The sequence below is a fragment of the Acartia tonsa genome, chromosome 2 (genome assembly GCF_053477335.1).
Source record: "Acartia tonsa isolate MP-2025a chromosome 2, ASM5347733v1, whole genome shotgun sequence".
NCBI lineage: Eukaryota > Metazoa > Arthropoda > Copepoda > Calanoida > Acartiidae > Acartia > Acartia tonsa.
The window spans coordinates 26,361,739-26,381,671 of NC_137261.1; the positions used below are offsets into that span (position 1 = coordinate 26,361,739).

Sequence of the window (19,933 nt, forward strand, 5' to 3'; positions counted from 1 at the left end):
TTTTTAAAAAGTTGCGGTAAGTTTTTTTTATCTAAAATCCTCCAAAAGAAATTGCTCCGAAAAAAATTAATCCCCCCTCCCCCCGCAAAAAAAAAAATATTTTTTAAAATTGATATTTAAGGAAGTGATTCCTTCTACCTCCCCTCTTCGTAAGTGCGCCTTAAGGCCACTAAAATCATCTCACGGACAATTTTGTACTTGTTGTTCTAAGAAATGGAAGCGATAAAGTAATTAATTTGTGTAGTTAAGGCTTAACAAGTTAACAAGGGATTAGACGGCAAGGTTGTTAACATAAGAAACTAGGCAGGGATCAAAGGGATAAGATAATAGCTGATAAATTGAAGTACATCCCCAATGATGTTACACAAAATTAACCCTTCTGTGGAAGGGGCGGTGTTATCAAACCAACTATATCCGATCTAATCCCCTATTAAGCCCTTATTTTAATAAAAAAAAATGATGGAAATTTTTCATTTCACTCCTTAAATGTGTTTAAGGGAAGCAATTAGTTAATTACCCTTACACCCCCATGTAAATATATTCCAGGGTAAAATGACAAATTCACGACCTTCGCGCTCCTATAACTCCACCACAAATGAAAATTATACACCCCCACCCTTTGAAAAGAAAAAGCTCGGACGTCTTGGTTGTAACTGTGCCTGCCAAATAGTCTTTGAATACCTGCAGTTTTAAATGACATTTAACCAAAAGTAAGTGGCTTCCAAAAAAAGAAGATAAAAACACTGCAATATGCTATGTTATTCTCAATTAATAATATTACTGTGTTTACTAACATCAGATATGACTTTACATGCTTTATCGGTCAAAAATTCCTTTTTTTAACTGTGGGCTAATTAAACTAATTTTTGAAATATCTTTTATAAAACCTTAATTCAATCATAGAATAAGGAGGAATAGAAGTGAAAACCCTAAAAATTTCTGGGAAATTAGAAGAAATCTTTGACTTGCGCAGTAATGACAATAATGCTAAAGTACAAATCACAATGACTAGTTGGACAAAATTAAAACTTCAATTTGTATCAAAATCTAATATATATTGTTAAAAATTTATTTGATACAACCCCTTCCTCCCCCCTCCCCCTCTACCACAAGTATGTATGGATGTAGTTGCTATCATGTATAAATCAGCTGTTTAAAAACATACATAAGAGCTCAACCTAGTTTTTTATAATATAAATACCGAGACCAATATTTTTGTAAATTTTCTTACATGATAAATTTTTTAAGGCTTAAAATGCACATCAAATTTATTTTTAATACATTGTGAATAGGGAAGAGAAAGGTGGAAGCTTGGCTACAAGGCTTTTAGTAAATTATTGCAAAAGGAATTTATTTTGAATATTTTTTCTGAATAATTACTGAAATCATGTTATTTACTAACAGCCTTATAGCCGTTTTGGTCTTTCAAATGGTCCAATTTTACTTCAGGCTAGCTAGGCAGAATCTTCTACCTGTATTCTATTCTATACTTTATCTTCTTTGAATTCAATTTGAATTAACTATATTTGTAAATGCAGAGGATTTGCGATTATTAACTTTAATGTGTTAGCTTGAAACGCTGTGAATATTTTGATTTTCAAAGGGGGATGTTATCTTCTTACCACCCCCCTCCTAAGACGTCAGTAATTGGGAACAATTTTTTCTAGTAGTCACATTTTTTTATTATCTTGTTTTTTGGTCCATTCGAAACACTTACGAGTAATGAGGTTTTGCAACTCTTTCTAAATACAATTCTATAAAGATAAGAATTTTTCAGGGGGGATAAGGGGACACTGGGCTGTTTAATTCACTGTTTTTTTTTAAATTTTGATTGGTTGGTTTACTAAGTTGAGTGTCTAAACGTTCAACCACTAATGATAAACTACAGAAGGAATAATTATAATTAATCTTCCTTGGGAATGTACATCATTTTATCGGTATTTACTATTACTAATGAATTTTTTCAACTTTAAAAAAAATAAACACATTTATGATGATTTTATTGTTATCCTAAAATAGTAATATAATACAATAATTAAAGTTATAAATTTTTAAATATGATAATTACAAATAATGCAATTTAAGGAATTAATCTAAAAACCCAATTTTTCTTCATGATTTTTAAAAACTAATTGATTATGTTACATGATGAACCAGTTCTACATTTACAATACCTGAAACAAAAAAAAGGCATGATTATAAAATTGAAAAATTAATTAAAAAGAACATAATCATATATACAGGGTGGGGCACATAAATCCGGACTTTTTTAAACCGGCCATAGCGTCAAAACTTCTTGACCAATCATATATTCTAAAGTTAAAACTTTAAATAAGGATAACAAAATTCATAAGTAGCGAAGATATATCGCAAATGGGGTGGTATCGGTTTAAAAAGATGTCGGAGATTTTTCTATTTCACATTTTACCCTTCCCAGAAGTTCACTGACGTAAATGAGAATGACACACATCTTGTTAATTTTCACATAAAGATAATGTAATTACTAAGCTGTTCTCTCGGATAGGCCATTAGGATCCAACTTTGACATAGTTCTGTACACTGGGATACTATCTGTTCCAATCTCATCTTCTTCCTACAAGTAATATAAATCTATTAATATAGACAAGTACCTGGATCCCCCTGTTGAGGACATTTTTCGCCTTCTAGTAAATTGCTTTCTGCTCTTTTGTTGCTACTTGGCTGTGTTAATAATCCCGACGTTATTGGTTAATTTTCGAAGACCCAATTGAAAGTTGGCAGAGGGTTGTCGGGATAGAAATATACAGTTATTTAACCCTTTCCCCCTCTATTGTTTTGTTTTAATATAAAAATCATAGAATTGTCCATTTCATTTAAAGCTTTATGATCTTAACCCTTATAGAAACATTAAAACGGTTGGGTACCCAAACGGTTTTCCAGAATCGCTTCGAAACCGATTAATATCTGGTGGATTAGAATCGGTTCTCAGCCATACTGAAAAATGTGTATAGCATCGAATTAAATAGTTTTCTACGTATATAAAAATGTACAATAATAAGATTAAAACCAGCTTTTTAAGCCCATGACTTCACCATCTTGGAGCTAAAAAAAAATATTTTAATCTTATAATTGTACATTTTTATATCCGCAGAAAACTATTTATAATACGATGTGATAAAATACTAATCTCTGTTATAAACCAGATTTATCTTTTAAAAAGAAATGTATATTTTTCTTTAACACAATATAGATCGTTTTATAAATCTTCCAAGAATCGAGTCTACTCTACAACTATTGAGAATGTTTAGGTATGTATATTTACTTTTTCCTCTATGCCAGCAGGGATATTAAGGGATAAGACAATTGACGCTAAATTTATGTACATAACCAGCTTTTACAATTATAACTACTCTCTCTGCAAAATTATTTTGGAAGAAGTAAGGACTATAGAAGTTTACACTGTTAAAAATAATTTTTTTATTTAGTATCAATTGATACTCTGGAGAGTATTGGACCCGTAAGTACCCTACAACTATATAATTAATATATAACACTATGTAATACTATATAACACAATAATTATTACTATACAGAACCCATACATTTTTTTAGTATCGATTGGTACGCTCTAGGGTACTAAAGAATACGCTGTAGAAAAGTTTATAAAAATAGTAATACTTTATACGTTGCAGGGTATCGGAAAATACGCTGTAGAAATGTTTCTTGATTTAGTACTTTATCATACGCTGTAGCATATCAGACAATACACAAGAGAATGGTTTATTAAAATAGTAACTATTCATACGTTCTAGGGTACGAATCTGTACTGTAAAGAATAATTGAAACAGACACCATTCGTGCACACCTCTCATGGAAGTGTTTCTGCTTGGTCGTTTTAGACAAAGATGAAATGTTACTATTTATGCTCACATTTATAATTTTGTTTTTTGTAATTATGACTGACCATAGTTTTTATTTTTAAGGATAATGTTTAGTCCTAAACATCTTTAAAGTAATTTTTTTACTAAATTTACATTTGAATTAATGTTTTATGGCTCTGCTTGGTATGTTTGTTGATATAACAAAATGTATATGTACATATAATAATCATATATTATAAACTGATCTTTCATCCAAAGTAAAACAGTTTCATACTCTCCAGAGTATCAAATATTATGATAGAGGGTAACAACAATTGCGAAGGAGGGTAATGAAAAATTACTTCTACCATACTGAATTTTATTCCCAAGAGCGTATTGGATAATACTCTACAGACAAATACATTATTTAGTACTAAATGTTACTTCACAGAACATTACCTAATACTTAAATACAGCATTGAAAACTTCCTTGTATCGTAATGAGGTTTTTTTCCTAGTACATACGGATTGATACTATACATTAATGTGAAGAATATATAGTATTACCTGATGCTAAAAAAAAAAATTATTTTGAACAGTGTATACCAAAGAAACTAAGTTTTAATAAAAGTACTCAAAGTACTATTTACAAAACTTTGGGTACCCAGTCTGTTATATCTTTGTCTTTGTCACCATTTAACCTGCCCCATTATTTGTTTTTTATTACTACAATTCGCAATTTCTTTTATCTTCAGTTTTTTCCTAATAAAGTAGGTAAATAAAGCTACTTATTCCGTTAAGGTCATCCTAGTTTTTTTTATAAACAAATATATTGTTCCTAAGAACTTATGTATTATTTATTGTTTATCCTATTCATGTTTTATCAGTAAAGAATTTTCATTTTTAAATATTGATGATATCAATATCATTTACATATATTTTTTTATAACACAATAAGATACACTAGCGGCTTCGCCCCTAGCCTCTAGGGGCTTTGCCACAAGAGGTATAATTACATCTTCTATTACTTACCCAACAGAACGGATTGCAAATTTTCGCACCTACCCAACAGGAAAAAAATTTTGCGATTAAATAACGAATTCGAAAAATTCGTAAAAAAAATGGGGTGGGATTTTTTTGTTTTGGGGGGGTTGGGGGTGTCCCTTCCCCCCAAAAAATAGCCTGAAATCGATTCAGTGGTTACCGAGATCTTAAGCTTCAGACGGACGGACAGACATCAAGCTACTTTTTATTATAGATAACTTTTAGGTATAAACAGATTCTTTAAAAATGGGCTAAATCCTAAGAAAGGCAAGCCTTGGAGTTAGGGTTTCCATATATAAAGTCTTACATAGATATAAATGAATGTGTAAGACTTGGAACAATTAAAGAAGTAATTCTATAATTTTTCATTTTCCTATCTGTTGTAAATTGTAGTAAGATAAAGATTTTTTTCGTATTCATTCGAATCCGGTGGATAGGAACCGGTTCTCATTCATACGAAAAAACTATGCCTAGCATCGTATTATATCCAGCTTTCTACGAATATAAAAATGTACAATCATAAGATTAAAACCAGTTTTTAGACGGTGACTTCGGCACCTCGGGGCTAAAAAAACTAGTTTTAATCTTATAATTGTACATTCTATATCCGCGGAAAGCCGTTTATAATACGATGCGAGAAATAACCATTAACTTTCTTTTCCTTTTTTTAATTAATGACTTGTTCTTGTTTGTTTTTAGTTGTTTTTTTTTCTCTCCCCTACCCTTTTACGTCATGAGAATATTTGTTAAAGTTAAGGGTGCTTTCCCTAAAAGTGCTCAGCGAATCCAATCCCTTACGCAAAAACTTGCGGTAACCTAACCCTACGGAGCTTCCTTCTACACAATATTACCTAATCTTACCAGTCCTTACGTAATTTTTAAAGAAGAAAAACATACTATCCCCCTTATTTTCAATTTATTTTAATTAAAGGAGGGGAGGGGGTAGAGGGGGTGAACGACAAGTCTTTTTATGGAAAAACGCCTAGGTTAGAAAATCTGGAAGTTTAAGATAAACCCGGGAATAATATTTTTAAAAATTCATGAGTTTATCTCATTTTTCACATTTCATAACAAGTTTTAATTCTTTTTAGCCATTATTTTATCAGTGTAAGTCAGTATTAAATTAGATTTAATTCATTATGACAAAACGTATAGCTCTATAACTTCTTAATTGAGTTTTATATATGATAAAAGAGAAGTCTAAGACTTTCAGTAAATATAAAACTAGGAGCATTTGGGAGCAATCACAAATTTTCAATTTTAGTTTTAGAAAAAAAAAACGTTTTAAAAATGTTGGGGGTAGATTTATCTTGGGAGGGTGGAGATACACTCCCTCAAAATAGTTACAAACCTTCCCTGGACCTAATGGAAGCTTTACTGTAAAAACAAGCTTACTACTTTATTAAATAGGACTACTCGACGTTTTAAAAGCTAATTAGTTGTGCCTGCCCAGTGTTGAAATATCAAGCTGACGAATCACTGGAATGTGTAATTTGTGACGTCATAAACATAATTCTAAACCCATCTCTTTTTAGGGGTTTCCGTTCCCACTTCTCCTCTCATCCCTTCTATTTAGGCGCATTTTTATGACGTCCCACATGACACTTTGGAGCTTTTTCAAGCTGACCCAATTACCTGAATTGTGACAGGACTGCGGAAGCTGGAAGCATTATTAGCAGCTGCACCTGGACGTCTTCGCTGAGTTTCTTTACGTCTGAATAAAATGTTAAAAAGTCAGGGATTAGAAGGGATAAGACAATGGCTGATATATTGATGTACATCCTAAATGATGATACACAAAATAACCCCTTGTGTAGATTGCAATTAGTTTTTGATATGTTTGGACACTCAACTTATTAAACCAACCAATCAGAATACAACAAAGTCCAACGAATTAGAAAACATTATCATAAGACTTTAGAGACTAGTGCAATAATCAGCCCAATGACACCCTCCACCCTGTGATAAAGTAAAAAATTTACAAGGGGGAGATAAATGGGTGATTTCCACCCTCAAAATCCTAACTTCCTCCCCCCCCCCCCTCCTCTCAAGGTAAAAATATTTGTTTTGTGGGGGATAAACTAAATTTTACACGCCTATTGAAAAAAAAAGAATTGGAGGTTCTTGTATAGAGTTGTATATGTAGAGTAGTTGCACTCACATTTTTATTTTAAAGTTCGACTAAATCATAAAACTGAACTATAAAATTAATAGTTATTTATTCCATCATACTACATACAACTTTCCACAGATAATAAGATAACAATTCCAGTTTTGTAGTTCTGAACAACAAAACTGGTATTAAAATATAATTGTAATGCTATACGATACATGATATTTCATTATAGCTCATAAACTCTATAATAATGTACTATGTAACCATTTTTGCTGTATATCAGTATCTTTCTAACCAAATGAATATTTGTAAAACTCGAGAAAATGTACAATGTACATATTATATGCAGTACAAAATTGTACCCTGAATTAGCCTGTCATCTAACTTACTTGAATGTGTTATGTCTCTGTCCCATTTCTTTGAAAACATCGCTCTTTATTGATTTTCCTCTGCGCCGTAACGTCTTAAATTAAAGTTTTATTCAAAATAAATTTTAAGTGTTTCTATTTAAAACAAGAAAGAAAACAAAGACAAGTAAAAAGCATTTGGGGAAAAATAAATAAGAGTGGGTCGTCTAGCTAACAATCCCTGCGGGACACTTTAATCTTTAATTAAGCTAACCTGGGCTAAAAAATAAAAATAAATATCAAAAATAAGTTTTCCCAAAAATTATAAAGTAACCGTCTAATTTTACTTTCATCTGGTAAGTTAAATCCTTAAATAGAAAATAAAAAATTTTATTTTGAATAATCGAAAAATTGGGCTAGAACGAAGCACACCATCAAAATAAAATATTTTCACTAGAAATGTTTTCATCAAGATCTTAATGTATTTCAAACTCTAAAACTTTTTATTTGAATTAGAAAATAGTATAGATTTTTCCTTAATGTAAATACGTAGAATTTTTTTGGAACTAATAGAGAAAATATTACATTTTATGAGAAACAGTAACAATTACGTTCAAAAGAAGGAAAGCTTTTTGGTTTATGCGGACTGTCCAATAGAAATACCAATCCACATATCAATTATCATAAAATTAGCTGGAAAAAGCAGAGGAATTACAACATCCAGTAGCATAAGAGAATCAGTTAAAATCGCGAAACAAAAAATTTAGACTTGATGCTCATATGGCATAGTAACCTTAAAATAAAATTTCATCTATCTTTCTTTAATAGCAGCCAAGATAATCACATTTCCTTTATAAAGTTACAGACAGACATACAAAGTGAATTATATAGTAGCTAAAAAAAATAAACACTAACTTACCGTTCCTCTGCTCATACGTCTCAGCTCTGTTTCAGGGTTTTCGCTTATTCCTTTAAAAAGGGGGGAAAAATAAAAAAGTAATTTGGAGTGGTATAAAGTGTTATAGAACCAGTTATGCGTGTTCAAAATTACCCGGATTTTCTGACAAACTGTGATAAAATGTGAAAATGATAAGTGGATAATTAAAACAGTAAACAACAAAGTTATAAACCTGGATTAAACTTATCTTTTTATTATTTTTTTATAAGCCTCAGATTAAGAATGACCTCAGATAGGAAAAATTAAAAGATCATAGTAAAGATCAAAGAAAATTGTCTTAAGATTTAATGTTTCATAGCAGCAATAACAAAATATAAATAATATTGACAAGTAAAATGGCGCTTTCACATAAAATGTCTTGTTAAACAATGAAAGTCCCCCACCGGCCCATTGAAAAAAAAAGATTAAAAATATGGAAGAAACAATTTTTTGTTTGTTTGTTTAATTACTTTTAATTAGTTAAATTGGGTACTAGGTAGCCCCAAAGTGATAGGGCACTGCAGGTTATACCCCCCCTAAGTATTGGTCCCCCAGCAGGGGAAAGGTATAGGAGAAAAAACTACAATATATTTGAAATAAGGGGGAATTATGAATGAACAGGCAAGTTGTTTGAAAGAACCATTTAAATTCACGACAATGAAATATATTTGTCTAGAAGAAGCTTCAAGAATAAAAAAAATTCTCACAGATCCAAGTCAAATTTTGTGACAATATGGCCAAAGTTTTATCAGTCATACATTGGAACAAACCCAAGGGACAGACCAACTATGCTTCTATAACATATTCATTTCTGAGGACATAAATTTAAATTCTCTTTTAATCTATTCTTAAGTGTTATTAAAAAAATATTTATAAAATATTTGAAAAAAATTAAACTAGAATGAAGGTGGACAAATCCTTAATCTCCAAACCCCACAAAAAAAATGAAGAGACGGAATTGAAGAAAAATCTAATAACTTTTTAATGACAAATAAAATTCTTACTATCCAGTTGTCTCTTAATCTTTTCCTCCATAGTCTCAGCTCCATAATCTTCATTCTTGTCCATAGCTATATCCTTTATTATATCTATTCCATGCTTGTTTACATACTCAGTAACATTGTGACGGGACCTACAATAATAATATTATTTCTTCTTGTAGTTAACATCTTTTTTTACTACAGACGGTTCTATCATTAAAGAGATCTTAAAGGAGAGACAAGAAACTCCTTCATAATGGACTAAAATGCCCAGGGTATAATAACATTTTACTTTGTTTAACACCTTTTTGAATGATAAAACCCTTCATGAAAGGAAAATAATTATAAAGCTCCAAATACCCATGGATCTAAAGGGATAAGACAAAGGCCGATAAATTAGTGTACATCCCCAATGATAATACACAAAATTACCATTCTGTAAATCACAATTAATGATTGAAACATTTGGACACTCAACTTAATGAAACACCCAATCAAAATTCAATAAAAAGTATCCAAAGTTTTTTAAGAAAATGTTATTTTAAAACTTTGGGGACTAGTGTAATAAACAGCCTAATGTTCCTTCCCTCCCTGCCAAATAACTTTTCTAGCACCTACCAAAGTTTAGTTGTAACAACAATATGGCTGAGAGTCAATATTCTGTGGAGAATCATTCCAATAACTTGGATGAGCATGACCAAAGCAAAGAAAACCATGAAAGTGACACCAATAGGCTCCAACTCTAAGTACTCATATTCAACCTGAAAACAAAAAGTCACACGTTACTATAGAAGGGAAGGGACATTGGACTGTAAATCAAAAATCATAAAAAAAAGTTGAGAACTTTTAAAACAGCGTTCAAAATCTTCCACTAATAATTTAATCTACAAGGAAGAGTAATTTTGTTCATTATGATTGGGGGTTTATTGTCAATTGTCTTATCCCATATGATCCTTGCTTATTAGTCAGCTCTAAGCCTGCAGGCCTTCAAACCTGACATAAATATTTATCAAGTTTAATAAGTTTGTTTTGATTTTGTTCTTGTAAAATTATGAATTTTGTAACAATATTGAAAAACACACGTACTAGTTATTAGCACCGCTTCCAAAAATGCAAATTTTAAATTAATAAACATAGTTATAAAATTATCTTTAGAAATTTGCAATAAATATTAGATTGTTTGTAAACACAAATTATTTTAAATTATCAAATAATTCTTTAAAGTAGATTTATGTACATTAAACTTTTAAATTTTATTTCTTAATGATAAATTCAAATAGAAACAAGGATGACAACATAGTGTCTGAACTGAATAATCAGAATATAAAAGTATAAGAGTCGAAGCAAAAGTGTAAGTAAATTTTTTGCAAAACTGCTTGATACAGGATAATGTTTATGGACATACTTACATTTTTAGGACTTTATTATAAAGTTGCTTCGCTTATAAAAATGTTTTTTGTTGTCCCAGGAATCAATATACCAAAAATCAGATCAAACGGATAATTAGATCACATAAAAATTTGTTGTTAAAAAAGTAGAAAATCAACATGCTTAAAATGGACGTACGGACATTCTGGTAATGATTATAGAGTTGCTACGCTTTCTAAATCGTACCTAACTACTACAGGAATCACCATGCAAAGTTTAAAATCGAAAGGACAATTCTAACATGCCTAAATTAACGAATAAAAGCTATCTATCTCGGACGGACGGACGTACAGACGGACCGACCCTGATTATAGAAAAGCTTCGCTTTTAAAAAGTGTAAAGCGTAGGACTTCTGATCTTTGAACTGAATTTCATTTTTAAACTGTATTTTCTTTTTAAAATCTTTTAAGGTTATATCCAACTAATTGAAGCCATACGTTTTATTTTCGTTTTTCGCCATTGCTCCTAAAATGTCGTTAATGAGTTTACTTTAATATGTTTTACTTTTTTAAAAACCAGTAGCTGCGCCCCTAACAAATAGGTGCTCTATATTCGAAAGAGTAGTATAAGGAAGGGTAGTAAAATAGCCTAAAACCATCCAAAGACTCAAGTGTAAAAATGAATTAGCCTAAGACCATTTCGTGACCTATGTGAAGCTTCCCTGAAACAGAGAACCCAATCGAAACAGACAAAAAACCTTAATACTTTATATTATAGGGTTGATGGCTTAAACTTTGGATCAGACTTAAATGTAAAAAAAATGGATATATGAAATTGTTGTGAAGATTCCCTTCAATTTGGATCATCTGAGCATTACCCTGTAGTGATGACTTGATAAAAAAAAAGACTTAGGCCATCCTGGACCAAAATTAGTCTTCCCTATAATTGAGAACTCGATCGATTTTGATTAGGGAAATTTTAATGGGAAAACATATAATTAGATAATGAGATTCGTTACTTATGAATGTTTAAATCTTTAAAGTAAAGCCTGTAAAAATTAACCGTTACGACAGGTAGCAGGACAAAGTGTCTCAAATACAGCCATGTAACTTCATAAAAATGAGTGATTATCTATCTCTTTTTTAGGGGTTTTCTTTCCCACTTCTCCTCTCATCACCCTTATTTTTATGACATGACGTCACATGGCAGATTTTTTACACTCTTTGTCCCGATACTTAAGACATATGTTCTGATACCTGAATACTATCAACCCTGCTGGAGAACTGTGAGGTATGACTTCTATCCCAGTCCAGAACAGGACCTTTGGCACCCCACGGCCACTTGATGAAGATCATATCCTTGTTCTGCTGGAACAAGAAGATGGCAATCACCCAGATACTGTTCAGAATCAGGAAAGACAAAACCATTTGGTTTTTCAAATCTTTCAGCTCCTCTTGCACTCGTTTCTTTTCCTCCTTGTTTTCATCCAAAGGCTTGAGATATTCTTCAATAAAGTTGACCCAGAATCGTTTTTCTTGAGGCTCAAGAGGTCTAGGCGTGTTGACCAACAGCAATGGAACTTTTTTTTTATTTTCTTCGTTGTGCTCTAACCAATAGGGATCATGTTCTTCATCACGTGCTTGGAAGCGGACTCCTCTGGATTCTGGCTTTCTTGGTTTTACCACCTCTTTACTGATTGAATCAACAGGTTCGGCATTTACAACAATATTCTCTTCTACTTTAGGCTTGGGTTGTTCTGTCAGGTTCAGAGCCTTTTCAATTTTGTCAAGTTTATCAGCAATCATCATAATTTCTCTTTTCGGGTCATCCTGATCCTTCTGAGTGAACCACATCCATGAACAGATATTGCCACAAGAAAACTCCAAAGTTCCCTTCTTTTTCTCATTCATCGATGCAAAGAAGCCCAGCAGTCCATCTGCTTTGTTAGCCTTGACATTTTTCGTCGCCTCTTGTAGATTTTTCTCCTTTTCAGCTTCAATGTCAGCTGCTGATTTGGGCACCTCTCTAGTTCCCCAGGAAACATTATTCAAGTTGAAGATGGAGTAGACCATGAGAAGGAGATACATGGAGGGGATGGTGATGTAGTAGATAACTCCCATAGGCAGACACGCCAGCTCTTGAGGATGAAGTATACCAGCCAGAATAAATGATCCTGCTACAAATGCTAGAGACAGTGTTGTTGGTGCCAATGGTCCGTCCTCAATAACTTGGAGGACAAGCCCGACCAAGACAGCCATCATGATCATAGCATACACTAAACTCAACACCATTGCCGCAAATACTTGGTGGTCAGCTTTGAAGAAACAGCATATCAATATAAACACAAGGATGATCACAAAATTATACATCAAGGATTCAAACATGGAGATCTTGAAGGCAACATTGAATGCCCCAACCAACATGAGGAAGATGCTGCCAGGACCAAGAATAGTTCCAATCATCATCATAATTTGATACAAAATGTAAAAATAAGAAATATCATCATTGTTCTTCACAACATTTCTGTAATCAGAGAGGAGGTCGGCAATGTTGGCAATAGTTGAGGGCATCCATCTACGGCGCTGGTTGTAGAACTCCTTGAAGCCTTCTGGGCAAGCGGTGAATGAGTCGCTGGCAGCAGAGTACTCAACTCTCCAACCTCGCTGCAACAACAAAGTACACAGCCATCTAAAATATAGATATTTCAATCAAATTAGTGTCTGAAAGAAGTTAATTTTAAAGGCGATGCTTTTCTTATAATTAGAGTATGTCCGTTCGTCCATTTGAAACACACTGATTTTTTACTTTTTTTGACAACATATTTTGTTGATATATTTATGCTATTCGTCTAATTTTTGGAATATTAAGTACTATAGCAAGGTACAATGTAATAAGCAATCCATCTTCATAATCAAGTCCTAAAACTGTGAGTATGTCCTTAAACAGTATCATGTATGTACGTAATTCTTCATCATATACAATTTTATTTAGATTTAAAAATTATTTCTACTGAGACTTCTAAATACTGTCGCCTCATTAGTTAATTTTTGTTTGTCTGACTATTTGATTTGTTGCGCTTCCCCTCTAAGGATGTTGTCATCCTTCTTTTAAAGTATAATTAAAATCATTAATCAATATTAAACTAAACTAATTTAGAAACTTTTCTTGAAATAATTTATCTTTGTCTTAGTTTATTCTTTTTCCCCGTCAAATAAATGAAAATAAATGTAATAGCAACATTTTATAATTAAAACTAATTTTCTACAGGGTGGAGTTACCCTGCCCCAAAATAGTTATAAACCTTCCCTGTAACTATAAGAAATTTCATTGTACATTAGAACCCGTCCATCCAGCGGTTAGCAAGATCCTTAGGCACACACAGACAGACACTCAGATAACCTGTTAGCAAGATCATTGGGCACACACAGACAGACACTCAGATAACCTGTTACTTTATTACAAGGATAAATCTGCAGACCTCTAATTTAAATACTATATACCTGTCTTCTCCTTGATCATACTGGACATAGTGCTTGGCCTGCTTTGCAACAGTGGTGTACTTGTGCATCACATTCTCGTCCATCACAGCTTTGGCTCGGAACAGGGAGAAACAGCCAGGACTGAACATTAGGATAAATAAGTTGGAAGGAATTTTAATGTTAGGGAGAGATTTGAAATCTGTATCAATTTTAAGGATTTTTTTAAAAATTCGTTTTTTGTATAATTCTTTATCTAAAAGCGGAAATAAAATTTAAGTTAATTAATTTTGACAAATAGGATAGGTGGATTATAAACTACCTGTGTTCTAATTGGGTAAATAATGTACGACGCTTAAGCTTCTACAATCAGAGCGCAGTTAGTTTTCAATCCACCAATGTCAAAATTAATTAACTTAAACTGTATTTCCGCTTTTAGATAAAGAATTATGCAAAAAACGAATTTTATAAAAAAAAATCCTTAAAATTTGATGCAGATTTCAAATCTCCCCCTAACATTAAAATTCCTTCCAACTTATATATCCTAAATTGAACATAAAGTCAGGGATTAGAGGATAGCTAAATGAGAAATAGAATTCTTTTAACCCAAATTGTTTAAGGTTACAAAAATACATAATAGTTATTTATCGTATCGTATTATGAACAGCTTTCCGCGGATAAAAATGAATAATTAAAAGATTAAAACCAGTTTTGTAAGCCCCGAGAAGCCGAAGGCACGGACTAATTAAACTGGTTTTAATATTATGATTGTACATTTTTATATTCATAGAAATGGATATAAAACGATACGATACATGATTTTGCAGTGTGGCTGAGAACCAGTTCTCATCCACCTGATATTTATCGGTTTCGAAGACATACTGGAAATACTGTTTAAGAAGAAAATTTATTAAAGTTATAATGGCCTATACATATTTAATGCTTTTATTTTAAAGGTTGTGCTTTACGTAATAAAAGATTAAAATCTTTGTACATAACTTTCCAAAACATATTTTACAAGGAAATTTACTTTGAAACTTTTTTGATGTCTGTCTGTCTGTTTGTACCGAAGGATCTCGCTAACCGCTGAACCGATCAGGTTCTCCTTAACAGGGTAGCTTATCATAGGTCCTGGGAAGGTTTAAATGAAAAAATGTTTACGAATAGACTTGAACGCAACGTATAAATTATTAGAAAATTATAGACATTTAAAGTGCTACTAGAGGAATCTAGGGGCGTAGCCGCTATCCTTATAATAAAGCAACAGGCTGGCTATCTGTTTGTTTGTCTATACCGAAGGATCTCGCTAACCGCTGAACCGATCGGGTTCTCCTTAACAGGGTAGCTTCTCATAGGTCCCTGGAAGGTTCATAACTATTTTGGGGGAGGGTACCACCACCCTCCCCTGAGAAATCACAAAAAAAATCGAGAAAAAAATTTTACGTAGATACTTGAACGCAACATAGAAATTATTAGAAAATTATAGACAACATTTAAAGTGCCACTAAAGGCCTCTAGGGGCACTTAGAACAAGTTCTTTTGTCTGTAGCTTAAGATTTTAGTAACTACTGAACCGATTGAGTTCAACATTTCAGAGAAACTTCACATAGCTTAGGGATTGTTTAGACTATTTCATTTTTACTTTTAAGTCTTTGTATGGTTTTAGTCCATTTTTCTGCCCTTGCCCAGCCCTACTCTTTTAAACAACTCACTGGTCGCCGGAAGGGAAAAGCAGTTTTCTAGGGGTTATGAGCTTTACAATGGTATGTGTAGCATTTTTCTACCACTTCTAGGCGCTGAGCAATGACATGTTTAAAATGTGTGTATATTTTTTTACAGGCTTGCCAATGTTAATTTTAGGTTAAAAAAAACTAAAATCTTTTTCCCGCATTTTCTTCCAAGAAGGAACGCTTTTGTTTTCGTTTTTTGCATTTTTCATTAGTCTATAAATGTATATATCAGAATCTGTAATAATCTCAGAGAGCCTGTTTCAAAAACTGCTTTTCCCTTCTGGCGACCAGTGACCTATATGGTGAGGGTGCAGTTGCTAGTGAATTATATATACTTTATTCATAGGAGTTACGCCTCTAGTGTACTCTAGGGGCAGTTTAGGGAGTGGGGAGGGAAATATATGATTCCAGAATCATTTCGTTTTTTAAAAAAGTTTTTAAAAATCTTAAGCTACGGACAGATCATGTTACTTTTATATTCGGATTTACAACAATCTTAGTAAAAGAATTCAATAAAATGTAAAAAATGTTCTAAATATGATTTAATTAATATCTCATTAAAATGACCTAAAATTAGTTGAAAATTATAAAAAATGATATGAATTTTTTAACACAAAAGAAAATATGTCAAGGAAATGTTTTAATAGTGATAAAACTTTTGTTTTAAAAAAAAATATTATTTTTTTTGTCTTAAAATAATTATAATTACTTTTTGTCTTTAAATTTTTGGCCGGTAAGAGAATATGTAAATACAGTTTTAACAAGGATGCCAACATTCTGAAAAATGAAGCCCTGAAACGGTATTGAAAACGAACATTAACACTTCATTAACATTAACTGAATAATCAGAAATAAATATATAAAAGTTAAAACAAAACTGAAAGTAAATTTGTTGAAAAACAGTTTTTTATCCTAAGCCTAAGCAAGCCGTCTTTATATTTGGCGACTGTGGAGCCACAGTAAGAATCCGCATGGAGGAAGGGGACATTGCGCTTTTTATTACACTAGTCCCAACAGTTTATGACATTGTTTTCTTTTTAGTTGGATTGGTTAGTTAATTGGTTAGTTCATAAAGTTGAGTGTCCAAACGTTTCAACTACTAATTAACTTATAGGTCATTATCTTATCTCTTTAGATCCCTAAAGAATCCACCTAACCTGCAAAGAACACAGCCCATCATATGTTCTGTAGCCTTCTGGAGCCAATGACCAATAGCATACTCAAACATCTGGTACCATTGCATATAACCTATATATAAGATATAATATCAGAGAAATAATTAGAGTATTTTTTAAGCAAAGCTTTCCTTCATTTGGGAACTGGCTACCTGTACATCTATCAGCAACGGATAGCTTATCTTGTATAAGACTCTCTTGAATAATTTTAAACAATATGGAAGTGTAGCTACTCTTAATCACAACCTGAAAGCCCTACGTTGATTTTAAACAGCTAGATTTTTAATAATGTGTGTTATCAATACGTGTTATCCTGGAAAGAAAATTTGTCTCATTCTATTTTCACAGTAGCTTTTGATAGTTTAGATAAATGTTAATGATTGCCCCGAAGGGTTAGGAAATTGGCCTCGCAGTGTTAGAACCCCCCGCTACTTCGTTTTCTTTTCATGATCCATTTTTTCTTTACTTTGCCCTAATCTAATTTTCAAATTCTGTTAGAAAAATAAATAGCTCAGTAATTTTTTTTAATGTTAAGTACTATTTACTATTTGCTATTTTTTGACAAACAAGGAAAAAAATTTAAAAAAATTGGATTTTATATTTTTTTTTTTTTTTAAATATTTACTGACTATTTTGTCCGGGTAAAACAAAACTTATTTTTCATAAGAATTTTAGGGTTTTATGAACCTAGTAAAAGTAAAAGAGTCTGACTCTGATTATGACGTAAAAAAATTAGCCAATGAGAGGCCATTATAAATTTTACAAATGGTCAATTACAGTGTATACTGGCCTCTCATTGGCTAATTTTATACGTCTTAATCAGAGTCAGACACTTTTACTAGGTTCGGTTTTATTTAAAATATATTAATTAGAATGTACATGTTGTAAATGAAGGATGACAACATTCATAAAAGCGAAGAAGCACCTTAAGGTAAAAAATGACATCATACAATACAAATGCCCAATTATAGACCAGTATAAATATATTTTACTATTGGTCAATTTAAATGTAAACTGACCTATCATTGGTCATTTGTATTGTATGAGGCCATTTTTAGTAAGAAAGTAGAATGATAATATTTTATCCTAAAAACAGCATCACTTTTAAAAATTACTTCCAGGATATAACGCATGCAATTAGATTATTTAAATACTAAATTTACCAAATTCAGAACAATACTTTTGTAAACTATTCATATTATGATCATATTTTAGAGATAAATTATAGGCATCCGATATTGAGGGAAGGGGATATTAGACTGTAAATCACAATGGTAACCAGAATTTGTATACCCGCGTTATTGTATTCGTTAGCTCAAAAACGCTGTGTCGGACCGAGATTCGAACCTATCACCTTCTCGACGACGAGCGGACTCGCTACGTGTTGAGCCACGGTCGCGGGTACTTTTTCGAATTTTGATTGGTTTGATCCTAGCTAGTAGTATCCAAACTTTTCAATCATTAATTCAAATCAATAGAAGGGGTAATTTTGTTTATCATGGGAATAAGTATCAATTTATAGTTTTATCCCCTAAGATCGCTGAATAACACCAAGTTTTTTATTAAACGCGTGCACAGAGTTTTGCCAAGAAGTTGTGTGAATTTATAGGAGATTAAAAAGGGTAGGTAAACTCTTACCACTGAATAAATATCGGGACAAAACGGGAAAAAAATCTTTTCATAATGCAAATAATGAAAAAAAGACAATTGAATAGTTTTTCATAGCAATTTTCGCGCTTAAAAATAAAGTTTCAATGTAAATTTATCTATTGTGATTAGATTCAATTAACAATGAGGTCATTGTAATGAGTTTTTTTATATTTTAAAAACTAATCTTTTATATTATTTTATACGTCCATCAGTAAGTCACAGTTAACTCATTTCGTTAGAAATGTCCTACCGAATAAAACTTTGGTTAGTGATTCCTGTAACAGGTTGCGTTTTAGAAAGCGTAGGAACTCATAATCGTTACCAAAAAGTAAAAACCTCCATTTAAAACATGCTGATTTTTAACTTTGTATGATTTAATTATCCTTTTCATCTGAGTTCTGTAACAGTAATTATCAGGACAGTAAGGTACAACAGTTTAAGCGAAGCATCTTTATAATCAAGTCTTAAAAACGTAATTAGGTCTTAGACTCTTGTAATAATGCATTTTTGCAACAAATTTATATTCTATTTATAAACCCTAAAATTAATATTTAGCTTATTAGATTTTAAAACTGTAGACGTGTTAATATGTATTTGTTATACCGTTTGATTTAAGATCTTCGCTTTTATGGATGTTGCCATCCTATTTTTTTTAATTTCTACCAACAAACAGATTAAACTTACATAATTGTTTATAGCTGAAAGACAATTATTTAATATTTTTCAAAGCAAAGCTTTTTCACAGGAGGTTATCTGGTTTGTTTTTGGAAACATTTTAAATTATATCTATAATAGAATCCGATCGGTTTAGTGGTTACCGAGATCTTAAGGGACGGATGGACAGACGGACAGACAGACATCAAGCTACTTTGTAGTATAGATATCTGCATTATTTTTCCAGCAAATAAAGGAATGAACAATTGACTGACCATTCTATGGAATTTCTTTAAAAGTGTTCATTATCCTATTATATAAAGTAGTAAGCTTTTTTTGTCTGTAGCGAATGATCTCGCTAACCGCTGAACCCATATGGCTCTTCTTTACAGTAAATTTAACGATTAGAGAGTTGCTACGCTTTTTAAATAGTACACAAATGTCAAAGTAATCAAAATACAAAGTTTGAAATCGATAGGACAATTATCATGACTCTATTAACGATAAGAGCTATCCGTTACTGATAGACGGACGGACAGACCTTAATTATAGAAAAGCTTTGTTTTTAACAATTTTACAAGTATTCTTCAGACTTATTTTATTTTTATCCTTGCTTT

At 31.8% G+C, this 19,933-nt stretch overlaps 1 protein-coding gene across 1 annotated transcript in view; it reads right to left on the minus strand.

Moving 5' to 3' along the window:
* Nucleotides 1-1,983: 1,983 nt before the first annotated feature.
* LOC145312487 (chitin synthase chs-2-like) overlaps nt 1,984-19,933 on the minus strand; it is a 44,492-nt gene continuing 26,542 nt past the window's right edge. The window contains exons 24-33 of the mRNA XM_080151745.1: nt 16,995-17,085; nt 14,132-14,251; nt 11,888-13,319; nt 9,882-10,024; nt 9,288-9,415; nt 8,266-8,315; nt 7,389-7,462; nt 6,519-6,597; nt 2,510-2,593; nt 1,984-2,174 (exon numbers count right to left, since the gene is read on the minus strand). Coding sequence (XP_080007871.1) covers nt 2,166-2,174; nt 2,510-2,593; nt 6,519-6,597; nt 7,389-7,462; nt 8,266-8,315; nt 9,288-9,415; nt 9,882-10,024; nt 11,888-13,319; nt 14,132-14,251; nt 16,995-17,085 — 2,210 coding nt within the window. The 3' untranslated portion in view covers nt 1,984-2,165. The remainder of the gene's footprint in view (nt 2,175-2,509; nt 2,594-6,518; nt 6,598-7,388; nt 7,463-8,265; nt 8,316-9,287; nt 9,416-9,881; nt 10,025-11,887; nt 13,320-14,131; nt 14,252-16,994; nt 17,086-19,933) is intronic.